This window comes from Callithrix jacchus, chromosome 9 (assembly GCF_049354715.1).
Source record: "Callithrix jacchus isolate 240 chromosome 9, calJac240_pri, whole genome shotgun sequence".
In the NCBI taxonomy this organism is placed as follows: Eukaryota; Metazoa; Chordata; class Mammalia; order Primates; family Cebidae; genus Callithrix; species Callithrix jacchus.
The window spans coordinates 49,460,001-49,480,261 of NC_133510.1; the positions used below are offsets into that span (position 1 = coordinate 49,460,001).

At 35.1% G+C, this 20,261-nt stretch overlaps 1 protein-coding gene across 18 annotated transcripts in view; it reads left to right on the top strand.

The window, feature by feature from the left end:
- ABCC9 (ATP binding cassette subfamily C member 9) overlaps positions 1–19,582 on the top strand; it is a 249,344-nt gene extending 229,762 nt beyond the window's left edge. For 11 of the 18 annotated variants that reach the window (XM_078336069.1, XM_078336076.1, XM_078336071.1 and 8 more), the window contains 9 exons: positions 454–555; positions 1,386–1,506; positions 2,770–2,900; positions 3,938–4,016; positions 5,905–6,013; positions 8,058–8,161; positions 10,515–10,648; positions 12,220–12,282; positions 16,818–19,582. In XM_078336069.1, the coding sequence (XP_078192195.1) occupies positions 454–555; positions 1,386–1,506; positions 2,770–2,900; positions 3,938–4,016; positions 5,905–6,013; positions 8,058–8,161; positions 10,515–10,648; positions 12,220–12,282; positions 16,818–16,955 (981 nt within the window). In that variant the 3' untranslated portion in view covers positions 16,956–19,582. Of the gene's footprint in view, positions 1–453; positions 556–1,385; positions 1,507–2,769; positions 2,901–3,937; positions 4,017–5,904; positions 6,014–8,057; positions 8,162–10,514; positions 10,649–12,219; positions 12,283–12,959; positions 13,136–16,817 lie in introns of all 18 variants that reach the window. The other 7 variants (XM_078336077.1, XM_078336079.1, XM_078336080.1 and 4 more) reach the window with 1 other exon arrangement.
- The last annotated feature ends 679 nt before the right edge of the window (positions 19,583–20,261 follow it).

Genomic DNA, 20,261 nt, shown 5'->3' on the forward strand with positions numbered 1-20,261 from the left:
ATAAACACACACGAAATCTGAGCTAGAAAATCAGGTCCAGAAATAATTGCTTATCTGGCAACTCAACGTTGTAGAAAGTCAGGGGAGAGAAAAAGGAAACCCTACATCTGATCCTCATTGTGCCACCAATTGTAGCTTAACTTCTTAACTTCTGGCAAGATGTTTAACTTCTCTGAACCCATATCTATCTATCTATCTATCTATCTATCTATCTATCTACCTACCTACCTACCTACCTACCTACCTAGTGAGAGCATGGAATTACTGTCTATTCCAGCCCTGTTATTGCAAGCTGTTATTCTAACATATCTTAGGTATTCTTCCTCTGAAACTTAACAGGATGCACATGGAATGATGTGTATTCCTTTAGTGATCACCTCTGTAAGTAGATTGAAATACCTGGTTTAAGAACTTGGGAGTAATCTTTTGATATTTTCTCTTGCTTTTTCAAAGGATTATCTGGGAGCTTGTATTGTCCTCACTGCATCTATCGCATCCATTAGTGGGTCTTCGAATTCTGGATTGGTAGGCTTGGGTCTTCTGTATGCACTTACGGTAAGTATGGATACAAATATCACAGGAACAGAAAACCAAACACCGCATGTTCTCACTGATAACTGGGAGTTGAACATTGAAAACACATGAACACAAAGAGGGGAACAATACACACCAGGACCTATTGGGGGATGGGGGATGGGGGTAAGGGGAGGGAAGTTAGACAGTCGGTCAATTGGTGCAGCAAACCATCATGGCACATGTATACCTATGTAACAAACCTGCACGTTGTGCACATGTATCTCATTTTTAGAAGAAAGAAAGGGAAAGAAATCTCACTTTGTGCCATGTTGGAGGTTCTTTCTATAGTTATTATCAACTCTTATTCATGGACATTAGAGGAGAAGTTTAAATTCATAACAAGATTACATCTTGCAAATAATAGTAGATTGGGGCCCAAACGCAGCTTTATAGTATGGTTTGAATTTGTTTCTACCTTGTGAACCAATTTTTAAAAACGTCTCAGATCTCGTGGTCAGAGTACTCTCAAGGCTATTTGGGATCCCTTTCCTGAGTCGTACACAACCCAGTTGGGGACACTACAATGAATATGAATATACACGAGATAAGTGCAAACAGTAGTTTATACCACTATCCATCGTGCAGGGAAATTAGAGGACAGTTCACAAAATAGTGACACTTATGGACCCTTAAAGGGAGCAGACACCTTCTTTGCTGATACATTGCATCACATTCTCCATGTAGCACTTACGATTTGTACCACACATGTATATACTAATAGTCCAGGTTAACCCATTCCAAAATTTCTAGTGATTACCACAATTTCTTACTTTAATTTATTTTAAAAAATTTTTTATCACCTGGCACAGATAACCAATTATTTGAATTGGGTTGTGAGGAACTTGGCTGACCTGGAGGTCCAGATGGGTGCAGTGAAGAAAGTGAACAGTTTCCTGACTATGGAGTCAGAGAACTATGAAGGCACCATGGGTATTGCTCTAAATGTTGTTTGTTTCACTTAAATATTCATTTTAAACAAATATTATTGTGTGTTGAGCACGTTGTTGTTTTTGCATTTGCTTTCCACTTCAATATCCAGAAAACTGTCTCTCACCTTGGCTTTGCTTATTATGTACACCTGAAAAGATATGACTCTTTAGGCTGAAAAGTCTTGGATAAAACCAGACAGAGTCCAAACAAGGATTCTTTAATGATATTTAAAGTGGGTTGTAAAAATATTTGGGCTTTATTACATTAATTGCTGACCTAAACTATAAACTATTATATTATCTTTCTCAAGACATTATTAACTTAGATGTCAAGAAATTTGGATCTGAAAATACTTACTGAGATTCTTAACTTTTCTAGAATAAGACTGGCAGGAAATTCAATACTGAAGACAGAATAATCTTTATTAATGCCAATCTCAAGCTTAAAAGGCATTTCTTTACCTAAATCTTTCAACAGCCATCTAGCTCTTCAAGGACAAAATCCAGAACACTTAGCTAACATCATGAGCCCTTCATTAGCCCACCCTTGCCCATCTATCTTGTCCCATTTCTTGTCATCCACCTGTACCACTTTTACTCTGGCCACACTAACATGCTAGACTTTCTTTTCCTCTTTGTTCTCCTATGTGGATATATTTAAAATAAATTTCCCCATCTCCCATCCTCTAAGATTCATCTCAGGCACTGGTTCCTCTTGGTGCCCTCCTGGACCTCTGAGGTTAGCACCATCCATACTCCTAGAGCACCATAGGTTTGCCTTCATCATGGGGCTCCATGAAGTACTGTAGGTGCTGACATACTGGACACTTCCCCAAGAACAGAGCAAGCACCTTGAGCTGTGTCTCTCATCTCCACATTCCCAGCACCTTGCACAGTACCTCTCACTTTTTAGGAACCTAGGTGTTTAATGAATGACCAACTGACTGAACAAATAAATCAATTCACAAATGAACTATCTCTGTCCACTTTGAATAGAATTGAGTGATGGAATGCTAAAGAGACATGATGATGGTTAAAGCTCCAAAAATAAACACAAAAAAACTGTCTTAAAAGTGCTAAATCAAAAGGTGTTTATTTGAATAATATTTAAATTTTTTAAAAAACCTACCACATAGTTTTGTTCAGTATTACTTTAAATTTAGAAAAAAAAGTATATATGTGTTAATGTATTTAAGTATGTATACATTTCTTTCTACATCTGTCTCTACCTATTATCTATCGATTTCCCCACCTCATCCTCCAGATCCGTCTCAAGTTCCAGAACACTGGCCACAAGAAGGGGAGATCAGGATACATGATCTGTGTGTCAGATATGAAAATAATCTGAAACCTGTTCTTAAACATGTCAAGGCTTATATCAAACCTGGACAAAAGGTATGAAATCACTGCATTTGATTTGTCGATTTGATTCCCCTGGAGTAAAACCTCCAGGGGAATCTGGTTTTTTACTGCCTAAGCTCTTCAGACTTCCCATCCAAGTAAGTATATTCTCACTGGGCTCACATATAATATTCCCTACCTGGTGTAGGTCAAACTATCTGCATAAAAGAAAAAAAAACAGAGAGATAGGATCAGACTCTAAATCATATTGTAATTCACTAGTCTCCCATGAAGATGAGAAAAGTCAACAATAGGCATGTTTTTAAAAATGTCTGTCTTCTGGCTCCTGCCATATTAGCCATCCCATCGGGAACCTGTGCATTCTTAATAACTCTAGTTCCCAAATGATTTATTTTAGTTATTTTAAAAAGAACAAGTGGGCAGAAGAAAATGAACTCATTCTACTTTTTGTTATAAAACCATCACTTCTAAGATAACATGGAAGTCATTATTTGTTAGTCCAACAATACACTAAATGCAAAAAAAAAAAAAACAAGCCATGAAGGAAATAAAAATAATTAGAATGAAATCGTTGAAGATTTGGTGAGAACTGTTTTTTATATTTTCATTTTGTTGAGACAGGGTCTTGTTCTTTCACCCAGGCTGGAGTGCAGTGGCATGATCATGGATTGCTGCAGCCTCAACCGCCTGGGCTCCAGCTATTCTCCCACTTGAACCTTCCAAGTAGTTGGGACTACAGGCACACACCAACACATCCAGCTAATTTTTGTGTTTTTTGTGGAGATGGAGTTTTGCAATATTGCCCAAGCTAGTCTAGAACTCCTGACCTCAAGTGACCCACCTGCCTCAGCCTCCCAGTGTTGAGATTACAGGTGTGAGCCGTTGTGCCCAGCCTGTTTTTATCATGGTGATAATTCATAATGTAGACCTAAGAAAAAATATCTATAATGTAATTATTTAAATATAATTATAGTTTTATCATAATATCTTGTTTAAATTAAAACACAAAACTTAAGCTAATCTTCTGTCCTTTGAGTCTTCTTCTCTTTGAGTGACAGCTGTTTTCGTAGGTGGGCATATGCGGTCGCACTGGCAGTGGAAAATCATCCTTATCTCTGGCTTTCTTCAGAATGGTTGATATATTTGATGGTGAGTTGCTAACTAAATTTTTTAAATGGCCATGTGGTGCTTTCCTTAAAAAAAAAATCAATTTACCTAATCCTGCAGAAATAAAAAGCAAATATTTATAAGGACTTTGTGCTCTGCACATGGTTCAAGGCAGATATCCCAAATAAACAGCCCAAAAGTAAAGAAAGGACATAGAATTGGGGAAATAAAATGATGATCCTTAAAGCATTTTAATAAACTGGTAAAATGAAAACAAGGCCACCCACTTTGAATGGCAGTATGTGGAGGTGGCATTTCAAGAGAAAGGAAGAGGAAGGACAACTGCCTTGCTTCCTTTAGACTAAACATGTTATCTCTTTCCAACAAAGGAAAAAAGTGCAAGGAGATAAGTAAATTGCCATTTAAATTTTGGTACATGACTCTTACCATCATCTGCTTAATATTATGGTTTAATGACATTGAACATTTTGTGAGGAGGCAACCTTTGCTGTAAAGTGATAAAGCTCATGATAACAATGTACACAACTATTTATTTATCCACCAAATTATTAATAATATGATATACAAGAGCATAGAAACAATTTAATCTTTGTTTTTAAAACAAGTCACATAATTCAGTCTATCAGATGGCCTATAAATAGGCCAGAACATAAGGTATCTTGAATGAAAGAGGATCCAGCAATCAACTTGACCGAACTTATTGTACTTGACAGTACAGGAAGTGATTACTGTTATTATCTGTAATGATTATGATGATTATAGCACTTTGCATGTTTGTTGTACTTGACAGTTTATATTATTGAATTTAATCTACACAACAGCTCTGTGAGATAAAGAGGTCAGTTTATGAACAACATCGAACTATAGTAAGTGTAATTTCTTTGGGGTTTAAATTCAGGAACAAGATAAACTTCTGTCACTAGGTTAGCAGCTGACTTTTTCCATGACTAGTTACTTTAAGGACTTTCAGTGGGATTAAAATTATAAGGCAGTTAAGTGATCAAAATCAATTGACATTTTTCATTAAAACACTATGTTTATGACTGATCATGTTAGGTTAGCCTGATCCTCATGAGTCCAGACACATGATTTCAGGTCCCATGTGAACACTATCAGTGATTTATTCTCTTTTTAACAGAAGTAGGCTATTAAGATTTTAATACATAATTTATTATTTCTGATCTATTATTCTTGAAAGACATAGGTTAAGCTAATCACCCTTGCCTGCTCTGAATTTATCTGGTAAAAAGACTCCAGCTACCATTCTGAGCCTGATATCTTATCTCACAGGGCAATATGGTCTCTGCATAAAAGTGATATGATTAACTGCATACATGACGGTGGAGAAACAACATCCAGACTGCACAAATCTCTATGAGTCCATATGCAGTATGGAGAAATTTATTAAAACTTGATATTCATATCACAGAATTTTCTTTTCTCTTTGTAATGCATTGTACCATTAAATCAATATAGGAATGAATGACAAAGATCCTGGTTTTCAAAGCGCCTATATTCTAGTTGGGGAACAGACAATTAAAAAGATAAGTAAAGGTATATAGAATATCAGATTCTGATAAATCTCATGAAGAGAAATAAAGTGGGAAGGAGGATAAAGGGAATACAAGAAGGGAAAGGGCTCAGTAAGGGGTAAAAGTACTTTTTGGTTGGTATGATCACGTAAACCAAATAAAAACTCTGAATTCCTTTAGGAGGAATACATAAGAAAAATAAACCGTCACCAAACATGTATTTTTTTTAGAGACACATGATGTTTTTAATGCTTAAATGGAAAAGTTAGTCTTCTGAATTTCAACCCTGAACTAGGAAAGAACTCTTAATTTGTGAACAAATATTATTTTACTTGTTACTTTACTACATGCCTATAATTTCTGTTTCTCCCTAACAGGAAAAATTGTCATTGATGGGATAGACATTTCTAAATTACCACTGCACACACTACGTTCTAGACTTTCAATCATTCTGCAGGATCCAATACTATTCAGTGGTTCCATTAGGTAGGTAACATGTTCAGCAAACATCTGTGTGCCGTAGGATTTAGCCTTTGACTCTTAGAAAGGTTTTACTCAGAGTCATTTTCCAGGTATGAGCGAACTGATATCAGGACAACAAAATCAAATATGCTGTCCAACAAGCTGGATTGGAAAAGCCTCGAGTTGCTAAATTAACCTATAAAATTTATGTTTCCAAGAGATTTCATCCCTTTCAGTTTGCTTCTATAAAAGCCACTTTGTCCTCTATACTTGAGAGCAGTGATGCTTGGCAGACATTTCTAAGGTGTTCTGTCCTACAGATATCCAGTCTAACTTGTATGTCTGGCCTGTCCTCAGCAGAGATTCTGACTTTGGTTAATCCTTTTACCTATCCCCCCACCCCTTATAACTTTACTTCGGCCAAAATTTCTATGAATAAAGCTGCTACAGTTTTCGTGCAGGGTTTCCCAGTTTGGTGGTTCAGGGTTTCCCACCAAAAAAAAAAAAAATGGGGATATCAACCATCTGCTAGGTCCTTTAAATATATTACTCTAGGGTATATATTTTTTATCCACATTTCACATATGAGAATTTTGAAACTCAAAGCTGTAACTTAACACAAGTTCATACCCCTAGTAAGTAGAAGAATTGCTATTCCAACTGAAGTTCCTCTGATTCCAAAGTCCATGTTGGAATCTTTATTAGTCTGTTTTCACACTTTTATAAAGAATGACCTGAGACTGAGTAATTTATAAAGGAAAGAGGTTTAATTGACTCATAGTTCTTTATGGCTGGGGAGGCCTCAGGAAACTTACAAGCATGGTAGACGGCAAAAAGAAAGCAAGGCACATCTTCTTATGGTGACAGGAAAGAGAGAGAGTGAAGGGGTAACTGTCACACTTTAAAACCATCAGATCTCATGAGAACTCACTCGCTATCATGAGAACAGGATGGGGGAAACTGCCCCCATGATCCAATCACCTCCCACCAGGTCCCTCCCTGGACATGTGAAGATTACAATTCGAGATAAGATTTGTGTGGTGACACAGAGAAAAATCCTATCAGCATCATCCCCCAGATCATATCTCTCATTTGATTATCTTTTGTCTATCTTGCTTCTCACCTCTATCTAGTTAATTACAAAGAAGTGTCTGACATCTCCTTTTACTAATTAAAGAGAAAATATATGTAAGATTGCCTAATAGTTGTAAAACTACTTTAATTAAAACTTCTGGATGTATCGAGTAATTTAGCAAGGACATAGTGAATTTCTATCTCCAAGAATATTTATTATGCATAATACTTGATATGGTTTGTTTGTGTCACCACCCAAATCTTATCTTGAATTGTAGTTCCCATAATCCCCAAGTGTCATGGGAGGAACCCGGCAGGAGGTAATTAAATCATGAGGCAGTTACCCGCATGCTGTTCTCATAATAGTGAGTGAGTTCTCAAGAGATCTGATGGGTTTATAAGGGGCTTTTCCCACTTTGTTTGGCACTTCTCTCTCCTGCTGCTATGTGAAGAAATACATTTTTTCTTCCCCTTTCGCCATGATTGTAACTTTCCTGAGACCTCCCTTCCCAAGCAGAACTGTGAGTCAATTAAGTCTCTTTTCTTTATAAACATTTAGTGGTATGAGAATGGACCAATACACTACTATTACTGGTGGTGCAGCACAGCCTATCTAAAATAGTGTCATATGTTTCCACAGAGATGTGTGTATGTAGCATCAGTTCTGCAGGAATATTTTGCTAGATAGTATTCGGTTTATACAAGCATTATTTGGAGCAAATGGATCTATGTAACAAACTTGGTTATATGATATAATGTATATTAAGTTATATAATAATGTCATCAAGACCATGTTTTATACTACTAAGATGATACATTCATTCATCAAACACTAATTCAGTGCTTGCACTGCCCTGAGCACTATTCTAGGTGCTGAATATACAGCAGTAACCAAACAAACAGAACTTACATTGTAAGGAAAGAAAAGCAATAAGCAAATATACATAAAAGTTTCTCTATTTTTACTTATTGACTAACTAATTTTTCCCTACAGATTTAATTTAGATCCAGAGTGCAAATGCACAGATGACAGACTCTGGGAAGCCTTAGAAATTGCTCAGCTGAAGAATATGGTCAAATCTCTACCAGGAGGTCTAGGTATATTTTCCAAATAGTATATTTATATTTTATATATGCCATTAATCCTACATATCTTTATCTATATTTTGTGCTATAATCACATAACTTTAGTGTTAAATCTCCTTATATTTACAATAATATCCTAAAAGTCAATAGAATATTTCAAACTCTAATGTTTTTGCATGGGATACAAGAGAATGAACCCAGTAACAAATTCTGTTCTATGTGACTACTCCAAAATATTCCAATTAATACAGCTATCTCTGCCATCTTTTCACAGTTGGTGGGTACAGGTCATCGTAATGGATGTTTCCCTATGGTGATTTTTGCTCAGTTGACCTGTCTGATCACCTACCATCAGAAAATAAATGGGAGGATTGCAGGAGCTATCAGGTTTAAGTCTTTGGCACCATTTAGGGAAAGCCAGTTTTGCCACATTAGTAGCCATTCCCTTGCTGCAAGAAGGGAAAATTCTTTTTATTGATATGACATAAGTTTCTTTGTGTCTGAAGACATTGTTTTGCATTGCCGTGAAGCAGTATCAGTTTTAACCAAGTGCATAGAGAACACAACATGTACTCAATCACTGATAAAAATTCAGTCCCAGAGGTTGTACAATTTCTGACAAATAAGTGATAACAGAATGAAAGAAAATGTGATTATTAAAATCACAGAGATTAATCACAGATTAAAATCACTGTCTTTAACTCACTAAATCAAACGTATGATTTTTGACTTCTGCTTCCTTAACATCTAAACTCATCTAAGAAAGCAATAGGAAAGATAATAGTTGATTGATATTCTAAATTTAATATACAATTTATAATTGGCTAATTGTGTTGTTTGGTATCTAGATTTTTAAAAATCAACCTACAAAATAAAATTGCGTATATTTGTTAGTTTACTTGAAAAGGAGAGCCACCTCAAAAACACTACATTTTATTATTTTAATTAAGTTCCAAGGAGAAAGAATGCCACAAACAAAAGTTAAGACAGCATGTCTTTAAGGAAAGTTTTATTGACTTGCCAGGGTCAGGTTGCGAACGTGATTCCAGAATTCTGGATGAACTTTCCCATAGTGATTTTTTTCCTTTTTTTTGAGACAAGTTCTCACTATGTTACCCAGACTTGTTGAGTGCAGTGGCTATTCACAGGCATGACCATCACATACTACATCCTCTAATTCCTGGGGTCAAGTGATCCTCCTGCCTCACCCTCCTGAGTAGCTGGGACTATAGATGCCCCACTATGCTTAGCTCCCATAATAATTTTTTAATATCTCCTGTGGAAAGCCCAGCAAGTCTACTTGAGAAATTAATACATGCTTATAGAACGTTCTCTCTTGGCATTTAGAGATCTCCTTCCTCTCCACTAATAGTTGAAAAGACAGACTATTGTATCTTTCTAATCCTCTTCATTAACATGAGAGCTACATGTACCTGTTTAGAATTCTGGGCATAGTGTTTTGAGGTTATGGTAAAGCACAGGCAATAGGAGATTGTATTTACATTATGTAACTGACTATATTATGCTTATCATCTTAGTAAAGATGACCAATTGCTTAATGAATATTTGGTTCAGGCCAGCTTTAGTGGAAACATTCCTTATCCCCAGCATCCTCTTTTATATATAAATTAGAATTTGGAGAATAAATACCTATCTTCTAATCATGACAAATTGTAAGACTTTGATACCATTAGAATATGATCAATAGAAATTACCCCCAGAACTTTAGGAAATGGTGTTTGAATTCTAATTTTAAAGACATTTTGTAAACAGAATTTATCTTAAACTCACAATAGTACAGTTTCTGAAATATAGATGGACGCTAAAAAAGAAAAGGATAATGAGGACATACCATTCATTTATCCATACAACAGTGGATTATTCAGCTCCTGTGTAAGATACCACAGTACTAAGGACATATTGAAACAAAAACAAATCCAGTCCTTATCCACTTGGTACTTAACAGTCTAGAGAGATGGTAGAATGAAAGGAGAAGTGGAACTGGAGTTGAGAATATTCTATATCTTATCAAGTTAGCTAAATGTGACTTTGGGCAAGCCATTTCATCTCTCTGGGCCTTAGGTAATTAATCTCCTTAGAGAATAGTATTAAATAATTAAATAATCTCCAAGGGTTTCCTTTCTTCAAAATGCGTTATATCCTACTATCAGAGGTAATTCCCTACCTATTGTTATAAATGAGATGATTTAGGATCATCTTCATTACTCCAGTATGAAATCCTTGCACCAGCACTAAGTGATAGCTATCATGCTGTCATACAACGTACTGTGGTTTACATGATTTTGCCCAAGAAAATGTTGGTAGCATTCCGTTAGTGAAATTCTTGCTTCTTTCTCTGATTTAGATGCGGTTGTCACTGAAGGTGGGGAGAATTTCAGCGTTGGACAGAGACAGCTATTTTGCCTTGCCAGGGCCTTTGTCCGCAAAAGCAGCATTCTTATTATGGATGAGGCAACAGCTTCCATTGACATGGCCACAGTGAGTGCATTATCTGTGCTTGTAAAATTGACAAATTGGAGAAATGTGCATGAAAATTATCGTTAATTATTTCCTGATTGGGTTCTGAATCCAATCCAATCCAAGTACCATTATTTTGAGAATCTTCTCAATCATCTCCTTGATGAACTGATGATAGCACATTGAGAATTAAAATAAATAGGACCCTATATACAGTTTAAAGGCATTCCTATTACCAATAAACATAAAATAAATTTGCCACAACTTTTTGATAAATTTTCAGAACAGTAAATTTTTAGGGCTTAGTTGATGAGAGGTACTGTACTATATTCAAGTATTACGCCATAAAAGTTCTGAAATGCAGTATGAAAATCTCTATTTAATAGAATCTATTGATAAACAACACCACTCATTATTTCCTAAACAAATTTGAAGAAGAAGGATTCACTTGGATTAATAATGGCTAGAATTAATAACAGCCTTCTCTATGTGTTTATTCTAAAAAGCCATAAATTTTGCCTTTTGAAAGATAGTACTTGAAGTTGTCAAATGTGTTCAAGAAAGATCTGTCCAGAAGGCTGTGATTCAGTAGGGAAAATATTACATTAAATCATAAATTGTGTATGAGCTAGCAATTAATGTTCTTTTGAGAGTCAACTTGATACTAAAATTTGACATCAGAAAGAACAAAAAAAGAACCCACAACCTCATGTTATTTTTTTTGCTGCACACTTTAGATTGGGTAAAACTACTCATAAAGTGAAACAGTTTCAAGTTTTTTAAGAGCTATTTATACATGGAGATGCTTACTTGACCTTTTTTTTCTATTAAGTAAGTCTAATCGAAGTACGTAGACTTATACAGCTTTCTTAAACTTAATCTAAAGCAGTAAATTGGTGTCTGATTAAGTCATTGCAATAAATAGCATAAGCACCTTCAAAATAAGTATTAATTATTAAAGTTTTACAACATTAAGAGTTATTATAAGGGTAATATTGCCTCAATTAAGGAGAGAGTATGAAAGAAATGGCAGTTGATTGAAAGAAAGTACTCCTTCACTTTAAAAATTGAACCAAGATTTCCTCTAAGAGAGATGAAATCTGTATCCAGAACAGCCCTGAAAATATAATTATAATAGTGCTTTGAGGTAGGAATAAAAACAGTTTCTGCCTAGAATGTTCATTTATGGGTCAAAGTCCAAATTTTTGGCATCAATTTTAGTTCTTTCCTTTTCTGACTCAAAGGTAAACATCATTACAGAATTTTGCTGGTTTCTAATATATACTGTTTGTAGTATAACTCAAGTGAGCATTTTGAGTTATACTACATTAATTTCATTTTCTTCTGTGGGTTTCCTGGAAATAAATCTATCACACACTTCCAGCTGATCACTGACTGTCATTTGTATTTTGAAGACACGTACTGAATCCAACATGAACCTGCTGCTGGGGACTGCTCTTTCTTATGCCTTCCACAGAAGACTAGGGAGTGAGAGTGCTCACAAGGGATTGAGTGGAATATTGTTCTTGGGGCAAAACATTATGGTAAGACAAAGTAGTCCAGAGAAAATTTACACTTTATTTTTTTTGCAGGAAAATATTTTGCAGAAAGTAGTAATGACAGCCTTTGCAGACCGCACTGTGGTGACAATCGCTGTAAGTATGAGAAGACAGAGTCCAAACACCTCTCTGCTGTTCTAACATCTTATCATCTTTGGGTTTGAGCAACATATACTTCTGTTGAATTACATATTTCTCAGCTAATGTTTCTGTGTCTGTTAAAAACAAATACAAAGATGTTTTGAAAGCACTGTTCTTTCCAAACTGTCTGCTCTACGTAACTGACTTCCCTAAGTTACAATGAGAGGACATCCTAAATCTAAAGATTCCAGTGGGTCCTAGCCTCTGCTTGTTCACCAGATACAATGGTAGTTCATACAGAATAATTCTCTTTTCGACAATCTGATGGTCTGATGAGCAGTTCCAGAAAGAAAATTCCTCCATTTGATTGCTTATTCTGCTACTATCTATACCTAATTTCTATGTTTCCATTCATTTATCTATTTAAAAAATAGACAATGAGATTTGTCACGGTAGGGGCAGGTAAGTTTTTCTGTTTTAGATAGCACCAATCAAATAGAAGTGCGTAAATATTTGTAATTCACATTAAAGCTGACTTAAAATAGCCCACAGCTTTCTGTCTTTTCCTCTTTGCAAGTGGATTCTTGCTCACATTTAGGCTTACTGCTTAACAAAAACTATTTTTTTAATGAGTCACTTGGATATTTTTCCTTCTGCTGATTCTCTTCTCTTCTTTCTATTTTTCTCTCCAGCACCGTGTCTCTTCTATTATGGATGCAGGCCTTGTTTTAGTGTTTTCTGAGGGTATTTTAGTGGAGTGTGATACTGTTCCAAATTTGCTCGCCCTCAGGAATGGCCTCTTTTCCACTTTGGTGATGACCAACAAGTAGACCGTCATGACCTACTGCGCCAAATCTGTCATTCTCTGGTAGTTATCTTAGCAGTATCCCCTCAGTAAGGCATGGCTAATGCTTTGAATAAAGAGGAGGGCGGGGATGAGGGAACTAACTGCAGGGTGTTACAAAATCAGCTCAACCAAGTGCTTTAGTTATGCTCACTGCCAAATGGGGCTCATGCATGTGTTTTCAAATATATACATGCAAAAGAGAGTGTTTATGAAACCTAGGAACTGAATTACTTCTTATTCTAAGGACCAATTTCACTAGTCCCTAGGGATGTTTTTTAAGCATCCATAAAAATGCCATACACATTTCTTACCTGCCCTGGAGAATGCATTGTTAAATTTAAATAGTTACTTGAGTTTCACTGGTGAGTAATGGGAGTTGTGTACGGAGTGCTTGCTATGCTTCCACTTTCTTGGATGATGCATGGAAGAAATAGAACCCCTTTGGAATGCAGCATTTTTTTTAAGATGGCAGGAAATACCCCATCAGAGCTCGCTTTTGCAATCTGCCTAAGTAAAGAAAAATCTACTTTCTCTAATTTTTCCAGTGAAAAGGTGTGAATGATTTAAGGGGGAGAAGAATTGTTTAACTTGAAAAATAATTGTCCAGTATTTTCAAGAATTTTCTAATCTACTTTCTCTAATTTTTCCAGTGAAAAGGTGTGAATGATTTAAGGGGGAGAAGAATTGTTTAACTTGAAAAATAATTGTCCAGTATTTTCAAGAATTTTCTTACTGGAAAAGATAGGGAAATATTTTAGAAGATAAAGAACCTCATGTTGCCCCAAAATGGGTGGAGAGAGGAAGAAAAAAATAGACCATTGCCTACTCAAAAGCTGGATTTTCTATACTCTGCATGAAGCATGGCATTGTTGGGTGGTTCTGTTTAGTCAATAACTGGAAGATACTTGAGCATCATTTGTACTTTAAACAACATGTTAGGTTTCCTGATTAGTTTACCTCTTACCTGATTTCTCTCCTCCTACATTCACTAAATACATTTCTATAGACTTTCGTATCTTTCACCCATTCTTCATTTCAAGATCACCTGTGTGAAGGTGGCCACTAGGATACCTAGAATTCCCTGCTCCCACCCGCCCCTAATACCCATGAAGCTGTTGAGGAAGAATCACTGTATTTTTTAGAGGACCAACTCCTCCTAACAGGCTCATAAAAGGGAAAGCACCACCACGTTTGTGGTAGACTCCTTGTAGAATGACCCTCAGCTCTGTTAAAATTAACTGTTTTTCCTTCCCTGCCTAAGAGTTTATTACTTTGGTTAACTGCCGCTAAAATTGTGGAATAACTTAAAAAGATAACTTTCTCCAGCTTCTAAACGGAAGCACTCACACACCAAAATAGTCCATATATTTATTTCTGAAAGTGATTACACAATTAATTTCTCTGGAATGTTTTGAAAATTTTATCAACACATTTACAACTGACACCACTCTTTGTCAAAGAAAAGTTATTTGGAATAATGGAATAAAAACCAACTATATTTATTTCTGTTAGCCAAGATTTTTTAATGTTTTCATTTTTATTTTTTTCTAGTAAACATTATTTTACAATATTAATGCAGTGTTTGTAGTATTACATTTATGGATTTAGAGGCCAAATTCTTTTTTTAGATGTCCATGATATGGTTATTGAAGAACTAATATTTTTCTGGAGGGAAATGCACAGCGGATATTATTGGATAGTTTGTTAAGTTTCTTTTTCCAAATGTGTGGGTGTGCAAATGGCTCTGGTCCTTTCTCAAAGATAAATAAACAGCCTCCAAAATCTTGTTAATTCATAAATCATGGTCTTTGACATTAAAAGTAATGGCAAAGACCATGACCACTTTTGCACCAACCCAATACATCATTTGTTACCAATATTCAGTGAACAATAGGCTTGTCATGGGTGTTGAAAACTGGTGCATGTTCTAAGCTGGCATCGTTATCACATTCCATATATGTGTTTCTCTTCCCCTCAAGTCATGAGTCACAACTATAACTGCTGGTTTTCCTGAAAGCATAAATACTGAGTCCACCTCATCTACATGGCCTAGGGCAGAATGTAGGCCCTACCTCTGGGGATGGCTTTAGGTTGGACTTGGAATTATTCAGAGAAGCTTTGGAAGACTGTTTATCAGCTAAACAGATAGCATTTCTAGCTTTAGAACTCTGGACAGGGACTACCATCAGCACACAAATATTTTGACCTTTATAGTTCATGTTCAGTATGGTAGCCCCTGGCCACATGTGGCTATTATTTGAAATGTGGATAGTTCGAATTGAGAAGTGCCACAAGTGTAAAATATGTACCGGATTTTAAAGACTTAATACTAATAGAAGCATGTAAAAGTTCTCATGAATCATTTTTATACTGTTTACATATTGAAATAATAACATCTGAATAGACTGTATTAAAATTGTATTTAAAATGTATTAAAATTGTTTTCACTTATTTCTACTTTGAAAATGTAGCTCCTAGAAAATTTAAAATTACCTGTGGCTCCCATTATATTTCTATTGAACAACACTGATCTTAGCAAGAGTAAAGGCCCATCACTGAGATTTTTCCTAATTTATAAACATAAAAAATAATAGTAGTTGACATTTATTATTTGTTTGTATGTGTCAGACAAGGTGCTGACTTTTTTTACATGGATTATCTCAGTGGAACTTTATCACCATTCTCTGAGGCAGATACTATTACCATAATTTTACAGATGTGAAACTGGAACTACACAAAGTTAAGCATATTGCTCAAGATTGCACAACTAACAGGTGGTAAAGCCAAAATACACAAGCCCAGTTTAACTTCATAGCCTGTTCTGTTAACCATAACACTGACGTGGTAGGTGAATGCTCCTCTAAGGTATCAGAGAGCCTTATGATAGATGACAGGATGGAAATATCTTACATTTTAAAATTAGTAAACCTAGTTTTGACACTGGTTCTGCTACTTATTATCTACGTGATCTCCTGATTTTGCTTTATCTCTCTGAATGGACTCCCCTATAAAGTGGAGAGAGAGAACACTCACAGCTGAGAAATGTTCTAATGATTCACAAGAATGTGTGTGGAGCATTTAATATATGGCATATACTCAGGAAGTGGTAACTTTCATCATTATTAGTTACTAATTAATCCAAAGGCCATGATGTGGAAAGAAGGACTGGGTCAGTGCCAGTGATCTCCAAAGACTGAGACTGCATGTCTAAAGGCCTGGATAATCCCTTCTATTACTGCATGCCAGAATGGACTTCCCATATTATCATCCCAGAACGGAACCACTTTCCAGGGTTCTTCAAATTGTGTTATAACCCAGGGGATTACTGACTCTGCACAAGAGATCATTATTGTTGACATCGAAGTTTAACTCCACTGGTTCGCAATGGCCTCTCTTAATTGCTTAATAAACATTTTTACCCTACTTATACTTAAGGTTTCATAAAAATGATAACATTGATATATTAGCTACACTCAAGTTAATACAGCCCATAGAAAACCCAGCCATGTTGGCCATTGCTTAAAAGTATGTAAATAAATGATCATTTAAATAAGGAAAAAAGAGGAGGTGTCTGTGATTCCCACATCTCATCACTACCAAGATAAACAAATACCCCAGAATAATTTGTGAAATATACATATTGCATTGTCTTGGCTCGTGCCCTGAAATGTATAACAAATACATGTATTCTTTTCACTCACAGCATCGAGTTCACACTATTCTGACGGCAGACCTGGTTATCGTGATGAAGCGAGGAAATATTTTAGAATATGACACTCCAGAAAGCCTCTTGGCTCGGGAAGATGGAGTATTTGCTTCTTTTGTTCGCGCAGACATGTGAAGGAGTATCTTAAAATGATACATGTATTTAAAATAATGCAGCCATACCTAATTAATGGATCATCAGCTTGACCTCTGTAAAGTGGCATCTTAAACTTTTACAGATTTTTGCACGAGAAGTTGATGTTTATTTTTCCTGTTTTTTAAAAACAGTTTTTCAGAATATTATTGCTTAATATGTTCATTATTGATGTTTCTATAGTGATCAAGCCACTCTACCTTTAAGAATAGCTAGGTTGTATTAAAACATGTAAGCTACTTTAAGTGGTAAATCTATAGCTAAAGTTTTCGCATAACTTGAAGTCTGGCATGGAAGTCTGGAACTTGAAGTCTGGCATCTCTCAGGCATGGAAATTGCAATCAGTAGTCAGTATTACCATACTCTTGTAAGTAGGAATATATTTTCCTTATTGTTGGAGTCTCCAGAGGTTATTGGAAGAGAATTTAAAAAGACATGTTTTCTAATGAAATTCTCAAATTCATTATCTACTTTACAAGAATGTATTTGTATTCATTAACATTACTCATACCTATTTTTGTTAGAAGTCTTTTTTTCCTCTTGTTTCTTGTCACCAAGAAGTTACCACTATATTTATTCTATAAAGCCAAAGCCTTAGCTAGAAAGATCATGAAGAGTTTAAACATTTTAAAAATTTTACTCAAATTTTCATTTTTTCCTGTCCTGTAATGAGAGAATTATTAAGATATCAGGCACAATGTGCCTTTTCCAGACTGAAGTTCAAAGAGTGATTAGGTTCAATCTTTCAGTGGCAGGCCAGCTAAACGTTCTGCAGTTTAATTACTAGCTGTGGTTATTATCTTAAGCCCTAACGTGCCGCATTACTCAAGATTTACACAGGCACGTGACTTCACTTGGCACTGCTAATTACGGCAGGTGAACATTCCTCATAGGTGTCAGATATTTCCTATGAAACAATCTACTGGCAGGCTGGAAATATCTTACACTTTGAAGTTATATATGTAACAAGTGTCTGTTTCTAGCTGGAAGAGTTTACCTCTTCTAGACATTTACCCAATGGTGTCACATATGATTCATTTGCTCCTGCTCTAATTTTAATGTGCATATAGAAATATACCAAAAATGTTATTGTAATTTTAATGAGCATGTAAAGAGAGTGTATCAAAAATTCATGGGATATTAGTGGTAGGTTTTGCTTAAATGAAAATTAATAAATTCAAAAATACTAAAAGTTACCTTCATTGTCATGTGAGCAACCCGTTTCTACCATTCTGTGCCCATCCACTGTAAATATCATCAATTTCATTTTCGTATGAAGATCCACATTCATTGTAAGATTGTGAAGACTTATAAAATTGATGAATTAAGAGAAATTCTGGTGTTTTTCTATAGTTTTTTGTGCTCTGTTTATTGTGTAGTGTATTCACTGTTGGAAAATCTGTAATAGTTGTGTATCTAGAATATTGAATCTTTATATTGACAAAAAAATAAGTTCCATAAGTATAGACAAAAATGGCCCATCATATTTAGCTTAAACTGCAAACTTCTGTTGTGTATGTAAAACTTCATTGGAAGAAAATACATTATTGTTTTCTGAAAACTAAACAGAACATGACTGGTACTCATTAATTATATCTTGAAAATATTTTCTAAAACTTCAACCACTCTTCTAAAATGTTGGTGTTTAAATCATTTGTAGGGCTGAATATGCATATTTCCTGTTAGCAAGTTATCATTCTCACAGAGAAAAGGGTTGTTACCCATGGAAGTAATCTTTTAATGATATTTTCTTTTTCTTTTTTTTTTTTAATGATATTTTCTAATTATATCACTGTACAGGCAACATCAGTAGAAGCCGTTTTAGTTACACTAAACTAAAGATCATGTTTGCCCTTTTACACCCAAGTGGTGGTTGGTCCCCTCATAACTGTTAGTTACTTGAGTAAATGTCTAATTGTCAACTAAATTGGCTAAATAAGGTCAAGGATAATGTTCTTCATTGATAACCATTTATTATACATATATTACCTATCAAACATAAAAAGATTCATCTTAAAATAATATTTGACTATATAGGTACATCTCTGTAAAAGATGACCGGCTTAACTAAATCAAATTTCACATTTATAAATTTTACATTTAATTAGTCAAATAAATTTTTAAATTATAATTCCCATAAGAAGCAATAAATGCATTAAGCATTATATTAAAATGCCAGGGTTACTGATGTCATTAACAGGGAAAAGACATTTTATATAAACAATTGTGCACCCTCTATTTTTATACTTTTACTCATGATCCATTTAGAAGTCTACTTAGTTCTAGATTAGATACCAGAAGACCCTCTAAATAACTGATCCCTGAAATTTGGGACCATGTCTTGTTTGCCATTGTGCGCCTGGAATTTAATACAAGTACCTAACCCATAGTAGGCCCTAAGAAATATAGTTGATGGATTCACTGATTAGTTTTTCTGCCACGTGCCTATAACTATAGGTTATTCTCTCTTTCCTGTATTGTGTATATTCTATTTATTCTCTACAATATATAAAATGTGTTTATTCTCTACAATAAATGTATTTATGCTCTATAATATATAAAAACATATTGGACTACTATTATATAATAAATTACTCTATTTGCTTAAAGAGGGTGATTATTTTTTCACTTACAGTTCCACTGGGCAGCAGCCGGGACTGGTCAATAGATGGAAATCAATACCAATTTAGAGATACCTAGCCCTGCTTTGACAATCCTGTTTCACATTTGCCAGAGTCATGCACTTCCTTACTTTTATAGATAGGCTCCAGAGAAGTTTCCATTAAGTGAAACAGCTACATTATTTTTAAAATGTATCTTTATTTAAATAACCTAATGGACTTTTTCCCAAGGTTTATTGATCAATTTTTAGGGTTGTCTTCCAATATATATTTTATCATATTTTGTAACACATTCTTTGAAGGTCTGTGATTTATAGTACTATGATAATTCCATTATTGACTTATTATTCAAAGTTAGATACAGTCTTCCAAGCCATTTGGCATAAGAAGCAATAGCCAAGGGGATGTATCCTGTATCTTATGTTTAATTTGTTCTTTAGTAACTACATATCATTGATATCAGATTATCTCAAGTATTAACAGGATTCGCCTGGATCAAATTCTCCAGTGAAAGAGTTTGTATCTGTATTTCTAGTAAGTGCCTCCAACTGGATTCATAATAAACCAAGTTTGGGAATCATTGAGTTACCTCAATCATTACACTAGTTTCCCTTTGTTAGGCTTAACGTGGAACCATCAAATGCTGAAGGTGATTTTCACATGCTTC